Genomic DNA, 18,724 nt, shown 5'->3' on the forward strand with positions numbered 1-18,724 from the left:
GAAGGATTGAGAATGAGAAGAGGGAAACTTCTTACATATTTGGAATAAGTAAAAAGATCTTAAACCAAGAACTAAGGATAAAAGTTAGTCATTCCTGTTGCAACCATCAGTTCAGTTCAGTCACTCAGTCGTGTCCAACTCTTTGCAACCCCATGAACTGCAGTACGCCAGGACTCCCTGTCCATCACCAACTCCTAGAGTTCACCCAAACCCATGTCCATTGAGATGGTGATGCCATCCAACCATCTCATCCTCTGTCAGCCTTCTCTTCTCCTGCCCTCAATCTTTCCCAGCATTAGGGTCTTTTCACATGAGTCAGCTCTTTGCATCAGGTGGCCAAAGTATCGGAGTTTCAGCTTCAACATCAGTCTTCCAATGAACACCCAGGACTGATCTCCTTTAGGATGGACTGGTTGGATCTCCTTGCAGTTCAAGGGACTCTCAAGAGTCTTCTCCAACACCATAGTTCAAAAGCATCAATTCTTTGGTGCTCAGCTTTCTTTATAGTCCAACTCTCACATCCATACATGACCACTGGAAAAACCATAGCCTTGACTAGACGGACCTTTGTTGGCAAAGTAATGTCTCTGCTTTTTAATATGCTGTCTAGGTTGGTCATAACTTTGCTTCCAAGGAGTAAGCATCTTTTAATTTCATGGCTGCAGTCACCATCTGCAGTGATTTTGGAGCCCAGAAAAATAAAGCCTGACACTGTTTCCACCATTTCCCCATCTATTTGCCATGAAGTGATGGGACCGGATGCCATGATCTTAGTTTTCTGAATGTTGAGCTTTAAGCCAACTTTTTCACTCTCCTCTTTAACTTTGATCAAGAGGCTCTTTAGTTCTTCTTCACCTTCTGCCATAAGGGTGGTGTCATCTGTATTTGTGAGGTTATTGATATTTCTCCCGGCAATCTTGATTCCAGCTTGTGCTTCATCCAGCCAAGCGTTTCTCATGTTGTACTCTGCATAGAAGTTAAATAAGCAGGATGACGATATACAGCCTTGACATACTCCTTTTCCTATTTGGAACCAGTCTGTTGTCCCATGTCCAGTTCTAACTGTTGCTTCCAAACCTGCGTACAGGTTTCTCAAGAGGCAGGTCAGGTGGTCTGGTATTCCCATCTCTTTCAGAATTTTCCAACCATATCTGGCTCTAAATTATTACTTTCCTGCAAACCATTAATTTAAAGTAGTTCAGGCATACATTTTTATTTATCCAGTATACTACCTGGCTGGAAGAATGGACATACTTTTTCTAGATTTGTGAGGGGTAATTTTAAACCAAGCCCTGCAAAGGCCTATGGGATATATATTTTTAATCCACCTCTAATATAGGTATTATTGATCAGATATTTTTCTAATATGTTACTTTCTTTGTTTCAGTGTGGAGCCATCAGAGAATCTGCAATCCTTAATGGAGAAGAATCAGTCACTGGTAGAGGAGAATGAAAAATTAAGTCGTGGTCTAAGTGAGGCTGCTGGTCAGACAGCTCAAATGTTGGAGAGGATCATTTTGGTGAGGCTCCAAGACTAAACTAGCAGTCTGGACATTTATTAGCTTTAGTTTCTGAAATATTTAATGTGCTTCTCATTATGAGAGACAAGTTACATGAAAAGAAATGGATTAGTATTGCCGTATCCTCCATGGAACCCCTCCAGGGAGAATCCAACAAAATATAATCAAACATACAGAGAAGTTAAATGAATTATACTGTGAATACCTATGTATCTACCACAAAGAATCTTCATGAATCCCATTTTAAAATGGATTTGTTCTAAAAGAGCAGAGAGGAAAGAACCAGGTCCCTCTGTCAACTTAAGTTCTGCCTAATCATCCATAATACCAAGTAACTATCTCCTCACTAAGATTTTAGTTCCTTTCTATCTCCCTTCCCCAAATGTTGTCACATTTCACATCCCATCCCAACAGCTGCCATAATGAGATGAAACATCTGGGGGATTAATTTTAGCACCTTTTACATATGGTCAATTTTCAAATGGTGGATCACAATGTAACTAACTATATCAGTTTTGTGTCCTACTGCCTGTCAGATAGTAACCTCCTGGTTCAGTTCTGGCTCTTGTCACGAACATTTTTCTACTAGTCTAAATACAGCTCAGTCACAGCTGTAAATACAGCTCTAAACACAGCTATTGCCAGCAGTGAAAATGAGTTTCCACTAAAATGTAACTGAACATCTGTAATTTATACACCTTCATGCATCAGTGTACTCCAGTCAGGGAAGGGTAAGCTGCTTAAAGATTTCTTTAAAGGGGGCCAAATCCTAGGTCCATTGTAATGTCCATTACTAGCAGAAGGGTGAAAATGGGATCTAGGGAATTTTTTATATACAGTTTTCTATCTCCAGTGCTACATTTTATGTCTTTGAAGTAACCCTAGAAGCTGTAACATGTGAGTGTGGCTGACGTAACAGACAGTACTTGTTATTCTAGCCACGTACCCATCTGACCTTTTTAAGGTTGTTACAATGGCTGCCCAAAGGGTTTTTGTTTGATGTCTTATCAGAACTTCATAACAAGCACAACATTTTTGTCCTATATAAACTGCCCTTCCCAAATCTGTTGCAGCATCTAGCATGTTACAGATACTGTGATTAAAATAAAATGAAAAGTATCAATCACCCTTTCCAAAACGTAGCTGTCTCTGCCATTTTGTCTTCTCTGCCATCATTCTTATACCTCATCCTTTTTCTTGCTTTATTTTGCTAAAACTGTCAGGCAAGTGGGCTTTTGCACACAGCAAGGAATAGCATGCCAGGAAGTATTGCTTTTTCCCCCAGTTGCAAGGTTCTCTATGGAATTAAGGCTTCACACTCCATCCCATAGCTGAGCTTCATTACAAGCAGAAGACCCAGCTGCTTGGATGCTATTTTTAGTAGCTCATGTTGACTGAAGGGCTAATTTCCATGACTGTTAAGAAACACGTTTCTAAATAACCAAAGCCCAGTAAATCCTCTATTACAACAAATGAGGCAGCCTCTCTACCTAGGTTTTAATCCATTAAAAGTAGAAGAGAGGGCATAATTAGGTGAGGCTATCAGACACTTCCACTGATGATCTCTTGGATCTTTGTTGCAGACAGAACAAGCAAATGAAAAAATGAATGCCAAGCTAGAAGAGCTCAGGAAGCATGCAGCGTAAGTTTCCTCCCAGATGTTTGTTAGTGACCTATACCACCTTAGTGCATAACCATGGACTCACTGGCTTTTGATTAACCCTTGGATTCCTTTGCTTAAATTTTCAGCTGCAAAGTGGATCTTCAAAAGCTAGTGGAGACTTTGGAAGACCAGGAATTAAAAGAAAATGTAGAGATAATTCGTAACCTGCAGCAAGTGATTACCCAGCTATCGGTAAGCTAAATAAGGGTAGTGGAAATAGCCATATTGCTTTTGTTTACTTCTCTTGATCCTTATAAACCCATCTAACCCTGTACTTTTTGCTGAAACAACTCGATTGTGAGCTGTTGAGGACAAAGATCATGGATCATTGGATACAATCTGAATATTGAATTAGTTAAAACACTCATAGATCACATGTGCAATGGAACATTATTATTTCAGTATTCTAATCACACACTGGAAACAGCAACACAAGGGTGCAAAATTGCCTGGGTAGTTCAAGCAGCAGTCATTGATTTGCTGTCCTTTCATTGTAGGCTAACTTAATAAGAGGCCTTATACCATACCCAGATTTTAAATAAGCAGAATTCTGACCCATAGTGTAGAGCCTCCAGGGAATACCATAGCTCTCTTTTATAACCAGTAATAAATTAGTTTGACTGATCATTCTGCTATAAGTTCCCATTTCTATTTATTTTTAGAACTATTATAGTAGTTGTGGGTGGGTTTTATTGGGACGGAGGTTGTTGTTTTTTCCAGATGACAAATTCTTACAGTCCTACCATCCTAAAAACCTCTTATTTTGATGTTCCTTCTCTTAGTCCTTAGGCATAAATACTTTTTTTAAAAATCAAAATCATATTATGTTCAGGGTCATGGTTCGTAAAAAATTAGGGTTTGTTTTGTTCCATCTGTACTTTCTTGATTATTATTATGAAGCAGTAATGTGTATGTAAATGCCTGCTAGATATTCACAGCTCTGAAACAGAGGTTTTAATTTTACCAGAACTGTGATTCTCTAACCTGGGTCTTGCCCCATGGTGTTGTAGAGTTGTCAACAGAGTATCATAAAATCATCCAGACCTCTATTTTACTCTTAAAGAGTCAGTGAAAAAAATACCATACAATATTGTGGGGGGAATGTTTAGGATGGCCAGTTCAAGAGATTAAATGAGTAAACTACCAAGACTAGAAAGCAGTGTTTTAGAATAAGTAGTACTGTATAAAATTGTAGCAGGTAGTCCAAGATGACAGTTCATTTATCCAACAAACAGGCCATAGTATTTGAGAATCTGAGTTCCAGGGCCAGAAAAACCCTGGTTTGAAGCCCATTCTGCTACTCACTAGCTGTGTAACCTTGCTAGGTACTGCATTAATATCAAAAGAAAATAATTCAAGTGACTTAAGTCAAGATGAAAGACATTATTCAGCTGATATACTCTGGGGTCTCCTGAACTCCAGCTAACTCCCTGAGTTGAAATATGATTGGAGTTTCATAGGGTAAGAAGATAGGGATGTGTATCTTTGTCGTTTGACTCAGGTGACAGTTTTTGTTGTTAATTGCTGTGAATCTTTTGATTGGAGGATGCTCCGGTTTTCATGCTTCTTGCTCAAGAATTTTGATGCAATCCCATGCTGCTGATTATCTAATTATTTTCAAGAATTGTTCTTGCAAGTCTCGTTTTTTTGTCAGTTGGTCAAGGATGACAGGTGGGAGAGTTGGCAAAAAAGGGAGAAAGGAAAAGGAGGCAAGGAAAACTAGGAACTCTCTCTCATGTCTGTTTTAACCCTTTTACATCAGCAATATGAGCAAAGAGTGATGGGAGCTCAACGGAAGGAGTGATTAACTGCCTAGAAAATTCAGGAAGAAGAAACTGGGTCCTAAAAAATGAGTAGGAGTTTGCCACACAGAAAAGGGGGAAAGGATGGTCTATATAGAGGAAAAGGTACTCGCAAAAGCAGAGGTATAAATGTTTAGAACATGGTAAGAACATCATTGTGGCTGAAGACAGAGTGCATGCTAGAGAATGACTATCACAAGGTTCAATTTCACCATCTGTAATAGAGGTGAAGCATCTTATGTATGAAAACTTTGTGAGAGACTGCCTCAGAATTCAGATAGTCAAGGCTGCAGAACCCTGCTGGAACCAAAACTTATTAAGATCAGAAAAGAGTGATCCAGGGCACCATTGTTCATAGCCACTACACTGATCTTAAAGGATTCTACATCATCTTATTTCTGGGTCTTTGGGTCACATGGGAAGGATGAAGAAGGAAATCAATGGAACAAAGTTAACAAAATAATAGAAGTCATATCCTCAGTGAAGATCTGGCAGCATGACTGATGCCTGGTGTGCCTATGGAGGAAGTTGGTAGTGGTGGCTGGCTCAGAGGAACTCTAGAAAATTGCAGTGTCTGCCACTAAAATTCACTCGGCACACATAGCAAGAGGGTGCTAAAGATTGCCACAAGCTGATGAAGTCCCTGGCTTCCATCCACTGTCACCATTAGGCAGAATAACCCTTTTACTCAGGGCTCCTGCTGGACTTTTGAATCAGAGTTTTCTATGTCTATTGTTTGGAGACCCTCCTAGCTACATTTTTTTTTTTTTGGAAATACACAACAATGTATCCTGTGGCTTTTATTAAGACTCACTACAGTGAAAGCAAAATGTTTCAAATGTAAATGCTTGTGCCCTTCATTCTGGATTAAAACTATTTTTATTTTAAGTGACGGGCGAACACCCCCTTTTCAGTTATGAGGCAGTCACTGTTCCTGGACCTTTCTCCTGGGGTTTTAAGTGCTACACTGTACTATTTCTTCCTATAAAATATAATTCAAGCAAACCTCCTATAACAGTTACCTGTGAGGAAATTCATGCAGTCCTTTCAATTCCCACAAAATAAAAATTTCTTTTTTGTTTTTACTCCCTCCTTCAAGACCAGTTCCATAAATAGATTTTTGCATGCCAATAATGCTATTGCTTACAGCCTGTAAGCACAAACTTCATTTTGGTGGGTATTGCTGGTTAATGTAGCTCAGTGTACCATGGCCTTGTTCATCTGACCACCACCTTCAGCAAATGTATGTCTTTTTATTACAAGAGGTTCATAGTAGCCTTAAAATGGGGAAGAAAGAGGCTATTAGATTGAAATAAGTCCTATTGTTATATATTTACATCTAGGATTATAAAGACAGAATCCTGACATGTTCACATAGAACGTCACCAAAGCTTAAACCTTAGCATTGAAGTTATATTGGGCCAAAAGGTAAACTCAAAGTAATGACATATCTTCTTCAGGGCATGTTGAATCAGATCTACTCTGATCCTGACCCTCTGGAAAGCCCTAGAAAAAGTCTCCAAAAGCCAGTGTCATAGGTCCTGTTAATCTAGGATAGGTCTATAACTAGTCATTTTACTGAGACTTACTGGGAGGGAGAGCCCCTTGGACTGCAAGGAGATCCAACCAGTCCATTCTAAAGGAGATCAGCCCTGAGTGTTCTTTGGAAGGAATGATGTTAAAGATGAAACTCCAGTACTTTGGCCACCTCATGCGAAGAGTTGACTCATTGGAAAAGACTCTGATGCTGGGAGGGATTGGGAGCAGGAGGAGAAGGGGACGACAGAGGATGAGATGGCTGGATGGCATCACCGACTTGATGGACTTGAGTTTGAGTGAACTCTGGGAGTTGGTGATGGACAGGGAGGCCTGGCGTGCTGCGATTCATGGGGTCACAAAGAGTCGGACACGACTGAGCAACTGAACTGAACTGGGAGGGAGAAGAGGTAACCATTAACCTATAGTATTTTGAAGTGCTCTGTTTTTTAAGAAGAGTTTAGTATGTCCTAGCCTTGGAGAATCACCAGTACTGTAAATCATAATAAGAAAGGATGTGAGAACACTGGGTCTTCCTTTGAATTCTCTTTGAGTCTCACTGATTAGGAATTTCTAGGCAGAATAAGGGAAATGCTTTACAAACAACATTTACTAAGGGCCTCTTTTTTTCTTCTTCTTTTTTTGGCCACACTGTGTGACATAGCAGGATCTTAGTTCCCCAACCAGGGATCAAACTCATGCCCCCTGCACTGGGAGCATGGAGTCTTAACCAGTGGATCTCCAGGGAAATCCCACTAAGGGCTTCTTTCACTCCTTGCCTTAAAGGTAATAAGATTCAAGTTTCAGTAACTATGTAATGTTTCACTAGGCTGATGCAGAGACTCCCTGTGCTAACCCTAAATTTATCTCCTTGCTATTGAGCCAATAGCTCTTTTACCTATGACCTTAATCATATGACATCTTGAAAATAATCCTTTCTTCAGAGGACTTTGCAGAATCACTTAAACAGAAGTGGTAATCCTTATGTTTCAATGCCAAATAAAACCTAAATTCCAGTGGGAAAAACAAAGCTTCCTCATATGATAGCCTGTAAACAAATTTGTCCTAATAAGTGGCTTTAGGTTTCCCTTTTAGGTGGTTGTTATTCTAATGCCCCTAAAAGGATTGTGCCCTTTTCTGAGAGGGAATCAATGCTTACCCTTTCCCTTCAAGTAACCACTACCTGGAGTAACTGCATATGATTTGTTCCAATGCATATGAGGGACAGAATCTGAAGTATGTTTGTCTGACTTCATGAGCACATTTTTCTGGGGTATTTATTTCCTTGTAGAGTAGGCTCTTGCTACCTTGACTGGCTATAAAATAAAAATCACAAATAATCCTTCATCATACTCACTTTTCTGCTGCATTGCCTTTATTTGCTATGTCTGATCTTAAGATGCTGTGTCCATAAGAACTGACTAGACCTGTACATTAAAACATAAAAAGAAAGGGTAGCATCTAAAGTGGATTAAACTTTGGCCTGTTTAAATGACTGTTTCACTCTAGTTCAGTGATCTCTGGCAGAGCAGGAGAGGTGCAATAAATGTCAGTTGCTACATGACCTTATTTTTATAAAGACCACACAATTGACCTTTACAAAGAAGACAGATTCTTGAGAGTTGGGAAGTGGAAACGTGTGTGTGGGGGGTGAGTGGTATATGTGACTACAGAATTGGTCCAATACCTTAAATGATCTCTCTATACACTTGAAAACAACTAAATAACCCATATAAAACCCACTAGTAAGCTCCTAAACTGAGACATCATTTGTCATTGCAGGATGAAACTGTTGCTTGCATGACTGCAGCCATTGATACTGCAGTAGAACCAGAAACAGTAAGTAATTGGCCCTTTGTGTAGAACCAGGAGATTTAACTGTGCCATTTCTTATAATTTATCACTCAGCTGAGGAAGAGAATCCCTGATTGTTACCATCCTCCGTAGAATGCCCTGGAAATTTAGAACTCTTGAGTATAAATCTAAGCTAAGTATAAAATCCGTAAATTGGATAGGATCTCTCTCTAGTAGTATAACTGGTAATGGGTGACAGGGCTTCTCAGCGATGCCACTTTCTATATTTGCAGTCTGGCGTACTGATTTCTTGTTAGATGCTTGTATTCTGTATCAACTGTCTAGCACATCAAGACAATGAAGGAAACAAACTAGAAAATTATGGCAAAATCAAAAAACCATTAGAAAAGAAATGGAAGAGAATTTTTTCTCAGCATAGTTTTCTATAGATGCAGTGGTTAGGGGCTAAAAGAACCAAAGAAAATATTTTGAGCATTCAAGTCACAAGAATAGATCAAATGTGTTAGAAACTGGCTGATGGTTATAGAGTAAAGTCAAAATAAAAGACTGGACAATGGTTTGCTTGAGACAGCTTTTCCCCCCTAAAACAAATATATATTGGTATTTTTTTATATTCTGAAAGAAGAAAGATAGAAGATAAATCAGGTGCCAGAGGCCAGCTCTAAGAATAAATGAAACCTCTTCTCCACTTCCACCATTACAAAGTGCCATTTCCAGAGCCCTCTCTCCTCTAAGGACCCCTTAGAATAAGGTGAAAGTAAGAAATGTTGGCCAGACCTATAAAGAAAAGAGCAAGAAACTTGGTTCATTCTAAAAGAGTCAGTCAAAGGATATAAAAAATAAGGTGCTTGTGAGAGCAGGGAAATGGGTTAGCTCAATTTATTTCTGATGTTTAAAGCAAATGTATGAGAAGCCAGTTTTAAAAGAACAGAGGGACTGATAATGGAGAAATGGCTGTGAGACTTGATGAAACAGTGCCTAAGAACTCCAGTTGCTTATTTCTCTTACAAATCATTATCCTGATCTTTTCCAGCAAGAGGCCATCAGTCCAGAGAGCAGCAGGTCTTCTGATGCTTTCACCACTCAGCATGCTCTACGTCAAGCTCAGATGTCTAAGGAGCTGGTTGAGTTAAACAAAGCCCTTGCACTGAAAGAGGCCTTAGCCAAGAAAATGTCTCAGAATGACAGCCAACTACAGCCCATCCATTTCCAGTACCAGGTAAAATATTTACTAGGGCACTTGATATTCATGTCGACCATCTTTCTTTAGTTATACGGGAAGAAAACAGACACACCATTTTTGATGACAAGACAACATAAAATGCACAGTATGACTGGAGTTGTACTATTGGTTAAACACAGAAGGGTACATTCAGGATAAAGAAACTGTAATTTTCTTTCATTTAATCTAATACCTTACTTATATAACAGGTATTTAATAAATAGATAATGTTATAATACATGTGATCCTTACTTGTAGAGAATTGTTCTAATAACTATGCTGGGATTCTAAGGAAGGTACATCTCTTAGTAGATGGTCTGGGTTCTAGAGAGAATTATGAGGACACCAGTAATGGATGTCTCATGACCTGGCAAATGGGTAAACTGCTTTTCCTAATGTTAGTCCTAAGTGGCTCTTGCTAATTAAAATCAGGTCTTTACTTAGACAAGTCTTGGGCTCGTAGGTTGTCCACACGGTTACCCTTGCTCCAGACCTTATTTTCCCATGTAGCCCAGTGTTTCCCATCCACAAAGGGATGTCAGCAGAACTGGAAGGGGAGAGGATGGATTGTTTTCCTATTCAGACCCCCAAAGTCCTATGTTCTCAGGAAATCCCTATATTATACATTTCTATCACCAGCTCCTGTAAATTTTCAAAATGAAATTAAGTAAAGTGTTTCTCCTAAGTAATTTTCACCACTATTTTTTTTCTGTAGAGTAGAAGTTGCTTCCAAAATAACAGCCAAGTTGCCAGTAGAGGTTGTATTTCCATTTTGTTATCACAGTCTTAACATTTTTAAAACTTATTTTTTATGTCACACAAAAGCATGTATATCATTTTTACAGGTCAAATAATACAATACTCAGAAAAATAAAAGCAAACTACCTTCTCTCCTATCCCCTAGGCTTATACTTAAAGTTTTTAAAGCTGTTTCCTCTGACATTTACCTCCAGATTCTAGATAAGAGTTGGTAGTATAGTTGTTACTTTAAAATTTTTATACATTATCAATTGACTTCCCACTATGGAAGATGGGAATATTAGCTCTCATATACATTCCCCCATGCACATTGCCTCACCCTTTCACAGTTTTTGATTAAATGAATAATTACTATTTAAATTTTATAATTACACAAGTTTTACAGCTGAGCCACATAGTATAATGTGATTCTATTTTCTTTCTTGTACAGCCTTTTGCATTTCCTGAAGCTAATAATCTCATTTTGGGGAGTTCCCTGGTAGTCCAGTAGCTAGCACTGGGGGTTTTCATGGCTATGGGACCAGGTTCAATCCCTGGTCAGGGAAATAAGATCCCATAAGCCGAGCAGTGCAGCTAATAATAATAATCTCATTTTTTCATTTACTTAGTCTTCTGTGTACCAGTCAATAATTTATCACTGAGGACTTCCCTGGTGGTCCAGTGGTTAAAAATCTGCCTGCCAATACAGAGAACATGGGTTTGATCCCTGGTCTGGGGAGACCCCACATGTCACAGAGCAACTAAACCTGAGTGCCACAACTACTGAGCCCATACAGCTAGAGCTCATTCTCTGCAACAAGAGATGTCACTGCAATGAGAAGCCTGTGCACCACAACAAAGAATAGCCCTGGCTCGCCACAACTAGAGAAAGCCTTTGCACAGCAACAAAGACCTAACATAGCCAAAATAAATAAATACAATTTAGAAAAAAATAATTTATCTTCAGAACTTCCCTTGTGGTCCAGTGGCTAAGCCTCTGTGCTCCCAATGCAAAGGGCCCAGGTTCAATCCTGGTCGGGAAACTAGATCCCACATGTTGCAACTAAGAATTTGCATGCCTTAACTAAAGATCAGAGATCCTTTGTGCCACAACTGAGACCCAGTGCAGCCAAAGAAATAAACAAAAAGATAATTTATCTCTAAACTTCTTAACAGAATTATAAAGCTCCTCTCAGTAGAACAAATGTACCAGGTAGTTTATCAGTCCATTTCTTTCTTGAAGACAACCCTCCTATCTTCTGTCTTGGTTTGTTTTCTCTAGGCCTACTGCCCAGCCATCAGCCTGGGACCATTGTTTACTAGAAGCAATGCTTTACTGCTCATCTCTGTGTTGAAACCGATTCCATGTCTTCCTCATTCTTGGGCTACCTCTTTGTGCTGGTGGAGTACAACCCATATAGCTTTCTGAGAAAGTGTACATGAAAGGAAAATGTTTTAAACCATTCACTGCATGCCTGAAAATAGCTTTTTGTTTGTTATGGTGGAAATGACAGTGCTTACATTTGTTAATTTGTCTGGGTTTAGAATTCTGCAGTGGGAATTGTTTTTCTTCAGAATCCTGAAAGATTTGCTCCATTATCTTCTATTTCCAGTGCTATTGATTAGAAATCCATTATAATTCTTAATACTTTTTTTATGGGGAGGAGGGCACACCTAACAGCTTTGGGGGTCTTAATTCCCATGTCAGGGATTAAACCCACAGCCCCCCTACATTGGAAGCACCAATTCTTAACCACTGGACTGCCAGGGAAGACCCCTGATTCTTTTTATTTGACCTGTATTTTCCTCTCCTCTGGCAACTTTCAGGATCTTTTCTTTGTCCCCAGATATTCTTGAATTTCACAATGATGTGCCTTAGTGTGTATCTGTTCTCACATATTGTGCTTTGTGCTTCGTGAGTCCTTTCAATCTAGAAATTTGTATTCTTCTCTAGTGGGAAGTTTTCTTGTATTATTTCTTTAATAACGCCCATCACTATTTTCTGTTTTCTCTTTTCTTGCACGCCTCTTAGCCAGATATTGGATCTCTGAGATTTCGTCTCTGCTTATCTCCTCCCTTGTATTTTCTATTTCTTTGTCTTTTTATTCCACTCTCTGGGAGATTTCCTTCCACTCTTGGTAAATGTTTTTATTTGCCTATTTCTAAGATTTTTTAAAATCCTCTAATTGTTCCTTTTTATAACCTCTTCTTTTTTATTCATGGATTCAGTACTCATCTTTAAGGATAGAAATTAAATTTTGTTGAACTTTTCTTCTTCTTCCTGCCTTGCCTCTGTTTCATTCAAATTCCTTTTTTAGTATATTTGATTTGGTCTTTCTCTAATGCAAGACGTTTTCTTCAAATTTCTAGTAATTTTTGGTTATCCATTGATATTTAAGAGTGAGACAGTAATAGCCAATAGGAGAAGCCACCACAATGAGAAGCCTGTGTACTGCAACAAAGAATAGCCTCCACTCACTGCAACTAGAGACAGCCTGCATGTAGCAAAGAAGACCCAGCACAGCCATAAGTAAATAAATTAGCCAATAAGAAGTTCTTTATGCATAGGTTTCTCTGGGCTGGTCAGTTACCAATAAAGAAATCTTTCATTCTCCTGCCTAGAGTTGTGTGGGGAGAATAGCAATATGCCCTATTTCTGGTAACTCAGAGCAAATAGGAGAGTTGAAATCTCTCTGGTTATATACAGACTTCTTATTTAATCCCCTATCAATAGTATGTTAATTTATCCCTGTCTTTTGTTGTGTCTGCTGCCTGTGAGTTCAGCCTGTCAGGTTCAGCTTCTCCCAAGAGGAAAGCTCCGCTCTTCTTTGTGGTTCCGATACAAATTGGTTTGTTTCTTCCTGACATTTGTCCTATGGGAGTCATAGTTTAACTTTTTTAATTTACTCTACTGAGTCAGTTACCACTTACACAATTCTTTTCCTCTTCCAAAAAAGTTTGTTTAATTTCTTGACTACTCTCTTCATCCTTGTTGATTTATATCCTTTGGGGAGGTCATTTTAGTAGGTTTTCAAGAGAGGGCAAGTTAAATACAAAGCTCAATCCTCCATATTAACAGGACATACAATGCACCCTTTTTTAGGTCAAATGTATTTTGGCCTTTTCAGGATAAACAAAGGATTAATGATAAGGCTGAGAAATTATTCCTCTCTTTCTTGTACATTTGCCTAGAAACTCAGGAACATGTTTCCTCAGTGTACTTCTGACCCTATGATGGGTGCTGGTAATGAGCTAGAGCTATAGGTGTAGCAAGATAACATATCCGTTTTTTCCCCTTGGAATCAAATATGCTTGAGCTTCCAAACTTTAAAGTTAAAAGGAAATAAATTCTTAGTGTTAACTGTACCTTTTAATCACATGTAAATGTCTCTCTTTTTCTAAGAAATAAAGATAGTTCTTTGTTCTAAACAATATTTTCCTATCACTGTGAGGAATTTCTATAGGAAAAAAAATGTAATATCTATTTATTTATTTGCCTCACCAGGTCTTAGTTGTGGTATGTGGAATCTTTGATCTTTGTTGCAGTTCACAGGATCTTTAGTTGCAGCATGTGGGATCTAGTTACCTGGCCAGGGATGGAACATGGGCCCCCTGCATTGGGAGAATGAAGCCTTAGACACTGGACCACTAGGGAAGTCCTGATATAGAAAAATTTGAGGAGGTATAAGTTCTGGTTAGTGCAGATTACCATGAATTATAATAGTACAGTAGTCAACTATTTGAATTATTTCCCTTGTAGAGCCAGTGAGATAATGATTGACTGAATGTGGCATACATAATGAAGAGATACTGTTTTTTTACCTATCCAATTAATAAAAATTTTGAAATGTAGCAATATCAAATGTTGACAACAGTACAGGGAAACAAGTACTCTCATACATAGCTAGAGTGTCAATTGGAATAACCACTTTGGTAGACAGTTTGTCAGTATCTATTAAAATTGGAAATGTGTACACCCATGAACCTGTAATTCCACCTGTCTCTACCCTAGAAGAGGCTTGCACATGTGCACAGAAGGCATGTACAAGAATGTTTCATTATGGCAAAAAAGAAAAAGACTGTGACAATGAGATCTGTATGCACTGATATAAATAAATCTCTAAGACCAAGTTCTTTTTTAAAAAAGGCAAGTGACAAAATGTTATCTATGTATAATGTGACTCTATCTTTAACATATTTTAGTAGGTATCTACATACATGTACATATAGCATATGTATGTATATATATTATTTTCAAATCTATTTACATATATGTTCCAGGCATTTGCCAAAACATATTTAATAAATAAATGCACACACTTCCATGTAAATGTCTAGAATATGTACATGTCCAGATACATAGTATGTAAATGTCTAGGAAAAAGTGTCTGGAAGATCTGGACCAAGCTGATGACAATGGTTACTTCTGGAGAGAGGTCTGGAATTTTGGCAGGGGTGAGGCAGTCAAGGGAACTTGCCCTTTATATGTATTATCTGGATTATTTTTTGTAAGAATGTTTTCATATGTTACTTCTATAAGTACACACACACATACATTATTGTCAGTTTAAATATACAGGGTATATAAAGCAGTGAGATTGGTTTTCATTGTTTATATTACACTTGATCTTAGCCAAAAGACCAAGAAGCGATCATTGTTCATATTGAAATGACTAAAAGTGTGTTTCTTGAAAAATAGCTCTTGCCTATTTAGATACGGCCCTACCTAACCTGCCTTTGCTTCTTTGTCTCATTTCAATACTGGTTGAAGGCCTTCATATAATCTTCTTGGATACTAACCACTCATTCAGCCAGTTTCCTGTGAGAGCAGAAAGGAATCTATTCATTGAGTTTTCCCTATCTTAGAAGAGCTACCAAACTTCCATTTCTAGAATTTGTTCTCTAAATGCATGCAGAACTGCAGTTGCTGATACATGCATACATTTGAAAGTTCTAAATACAAGAATGTGCATCTCTTTACAGTTTACAAAATATTTTTACTTTTTTGTCTTATTTGATCTTCCCAACAACCTGTGAGGCAGATAGTGTTGTTAATTGCTTACATAGATGAGACCACCCCCAGGTTCAGCAGTTCACCAGGAGGAATCACAGGACTCAAGTATAGTCACACTCACCGCTAAGGTTTATTATAGTGGAAGTATACAAAACAAAATCAGCAAAGGGAAAAACCACATGGGGCAAAGTCTGTAGGAAACTGAGTGCTTCCAAGAGTCTTCTTCCAATGGAGTCACATAGTATGTACTTAATTCCTCCAGCAATGGATTTTAACAATGTGTGTGAAATGTTGTCTATCAGGGAAGCTCCCATGAGCCTAGGAGTCCAGGATTGTTAGCAGGGGTAATTCATGTAGGCATTTTGTCCCTAGCACATATGAAAATTCTAGACTCCCAGAAGGAAAGCAATGTGCTCAGGGTAAGTCATATTGCTTGCACAGTCCAGGCATAACGAGCCACTCTTAAAATTGTGGGAATCCTACCAAAATCCAGGTTCCCAGATTTGAGCCTAGGTCCAACTTGCAAGCAGATCTGTTTTTAGGACTGATAAGTCTCAGACCTGCCACGTTAGCTCTTTTTTGCATAGAAACTAAGGCTAAAAGAGATGAAATGGCTTTTCTTAAGTTATTTACATAGAGTATGCTGGACTCAAGGTTCAAACCTAGGCCTTTGGATTCCAAGTTGGTACTTTTCCCACTACATAACTTTAATCTCCATCAAATCAAGTAGAAATGTTTTTAGTGTGCAACTGAAGTGGTAGAAATTGAATGCATAGTTCCTTAAGATGTGAAATGTTGAAGTGATTTTCTTCCTTTACCTTGTAATGCTTTCTTTCTCTCAACCTATAACATTTCTAGGATAACATAAAAAATCTAGAATTGGAAGTCATCAATTTGCAAAAGGAAAAAGAAGAATTGGTTCTTGAACTTCAAACAGCAAAGAAGGATGTCAACCAAGCCAAGTAAGAAAAAAGTCAATAATTATATTTCACGTTCCTAACTGTGTGTGAAGAACTGTAGAGGAAATAGAAAAGTAAAAGAGCCATTTCCTGCCCTTAGAGGATTTAAACCTAATTATGGAGAGGAGACCTAAAACAAAAGAAAATTAAAGGAATTGAGATTTTAAATAACATTTCATGGTGACAGTAAAAGAATACCATAACACAGCATGTGATTAGTAGCCAAATAAATTTCTTAGGCAGTAATCACTTTAAGAGTTCAGAGGCAGAAGATATCAGTTCAGGGTGGCATAATCAAGGAAGGTTTTATAAGAAGTTAGCATTTAAAATTAAACAGAATAAAAATAAAGAAGTTAGCATTTGAGCTAGATTTTGAAAGATTATCAGACCTACCAGACCAGCAGTTTCTTGGTCCCTGTGCTGATGGTAAATTCACCTGTGAATAGAATTAATATTCAGGCTAGTAAATGAAAAATCAATCTAGCCATCCCTTAGTTAGTTAAGAATAAAGCCAAGACAAATTACCAGAATATCCCACTGTCCCTTAGACCTTTGCCTTATTGGCTATTCTACCTTCTTTTTACTCAATGATTCTATTATATTTCTCTATGTATCCAAAGTTCATGTTCTTAGAAGTTATGTTGAATGTTTGCTTTCTATCTCAGACTTGTGTAACAATCATCAGAATTATTCCTTATAACTAAAGTGAAGTGAAATGCTTTTAAAGAACCATCCTTTTAACACAAAGTGGTGGTGCCAGGGGTCGGGGGGGGAGTAGTATTGAGACAACTGCCTAGTTATATACTCAAAAAATTTCCTTTGCTCTTTGTATTAAGCTCTAATTTTTGAGACAGTTTTAGTTTTGGGGGTAGTATTAATTTTTAAAAAAATTTCTATTTATTTATTTATTTTTGGCTGTGCCAGGTCTTTGTTGCTGTGCATGGGCTTTCTCTAATTGCAGCGAGTGGGGAGTACTCTCTAGTTGCAGTGCCTGGACTTCTCTTGTTACAGAGCACAGGCTCTAGGATGTGCGGGCTTTGGTAGTTGTGGCAAGTGGGCTCAGTGGTTGTGGGGCACGGGCTTGGTAGCCCCAAGGCATGTAGAATCTTCCCAGACCAGGAAATGAACCCCGGTCCTGGCATTGGCAGGCGGATTCTTATCCACTGAACTACCAGGGAAGTCCAGTCTTCCTTATTTAAGATGGCTATATGACTGGTCCCCTATATTATATATATCAAGGGTGTAAACCTGGAAGTCTAATATTATGTCTTTTGAAATCAGACTTTGCTCCTGCTAGTCCTCATTCCTACAAAATCTGTGTTTAGGTTGAGTGAGCGCCGCCGGAAACGTCTCCAGGAGCTAGAGGGTCAAATAGCTGATCTGAAGAAGAAACTGAATGAACAGTCTAAACTTCTGAAGCTGAAAGAATCCACAGAGCATACCGTCTCCAAACTGAACCAGGAAATACGAGTAATATACTCTCATCCTTGCATTTACCCTGTAGAAACTTAACAACCATAGGCGTTCTATTAGAATTATACTACAGAGGTGTTTTCAAGTGAGGAAGTAGCTTGAATCTCTGCAAATGTCCTTTTTGTAAGGACATTGTGATAGTAGTCATCTAGAATTTGAATAACAAAACAGTTACTCAGTTTTGACATTCAGAATTTTAATGTTAGATTCTCTGAAACCAAAGGGCAAGGATACCTTAATATTTAGTGGTGATATTTTGACCACTTTCCATGATCATGTAGAATAATTCTGCAAAGTGATTACAAAATGACTGGCACCTAGAGAAAATTTTTGGTCACTGATGTTTGACTTCTGACATCTACAAAGTGGTGGTTACAGGTCATTGTACTGAACCTATTTGAATACAGTGGTTGCTAGGTAGATTTTGTCCTTGAGATTTAGTAGATACTTCCTTGAAATTTCATTTATATGCAGTGAATTTAGAGCTGGTTTTAGCTTGTAGGTAAATTTTTTATACAAAAAAGATCTTAATGACCCAGACAACCACAATGGTGTAATCACTCAACTACAGCCAGACATTCTGGAATGTGAAGTCAAGTGGGCCTTAGGAAGCATCACTCTGAGCAAAACTAGTGGAGGTGATAGAATTCCAGCTGAGCTACTTCAAATCCTAAAAGATAATGCTGTAAAAGTGCTGTACTCAATATTCCAGCAAATTTGGAAAACTCAGCAGTGACCACAGGACTGGAAAACGTCAGTTTTCATTCCAATCCCAAAGAAAGGCAATGCCAAAGAATGTTCAAACTACTGCACAGTTGCACTCACATGCTAGCAAAGTAATGCTCAAAATTCTCCAAGTGAGGCTTCAATAGTGCATGAACTTCCAGATGTTCAAGCTGGATTTAGAAAAGGCAGAGGAATCAGGGATCAAATTGCTAACATCCCTTAGATCACAGAAAAAGCAAGAGAATTCCAGAAAAAC

General features: G+C 38.3%; 1 protein-coding gene across 4 annotated transcripts in view; it reads left to right on the top strand.

Annotated features, from left to right (window-relative positions):
- The window catches only part of KIF4A (kinesin family member 4A), a 128,146-nt gene that overhangs the window by 71,553 nt on the left and 37,869 nt on the right, over positions 1 to 18,724 (top strand). For all 4 annotated transcript variants that reach the window (XM_070290308.1, XM_070290309.1, XM_070290310.1 and 1 more), the window contains exons 11-17: positions 1,388 to 1,520; positions 3,104 to 3,162; positions 3,270 to 3,375; positions 8,304 to 8,360; positions 9,370 to 9,555; positions 16,169 to 16,272; positions 17,595 to 17,739. In XM_070290308.1, coding sequence (XP_070146409.1) covers positions 1,388 to 1,520; positions 3,104 to 3,162; positions 3,270 to 3,375; positions 8,304 to 8,360; positions 9,370 to 9,555; positions 16,169 to 16,272; positions 17,595 to 17,739 — 790 coding nt within the window. The remainder of the gene's footprint in view (positions 1 to 1,387; positions 1,521 to 3,103; positions 3,163 to 3,269; positions 3,376 to 8,303; positions 8,361 to 9,369; positions 9,556 to 16,168; positions 16,273 to 17,594; positions 17,740 to 18,724) is intronic.

The sequence above is a fragment of the Ovis canadensis genome, chromosome X, assembly GCF_042477335.2.
Source record: "Ovis canadensis isolate MfBH-ARS-UI-01 breed Bighorn chromosome X, ARS-UI_OviCan_v2, whole genome shotgun sequence".
Taxonomy (NCBI): Eukaryota; Metazoa; Chordata; class Mammalia; order Artiodactyla; family Bovidae; genus Ovis; species Ovis canadensis.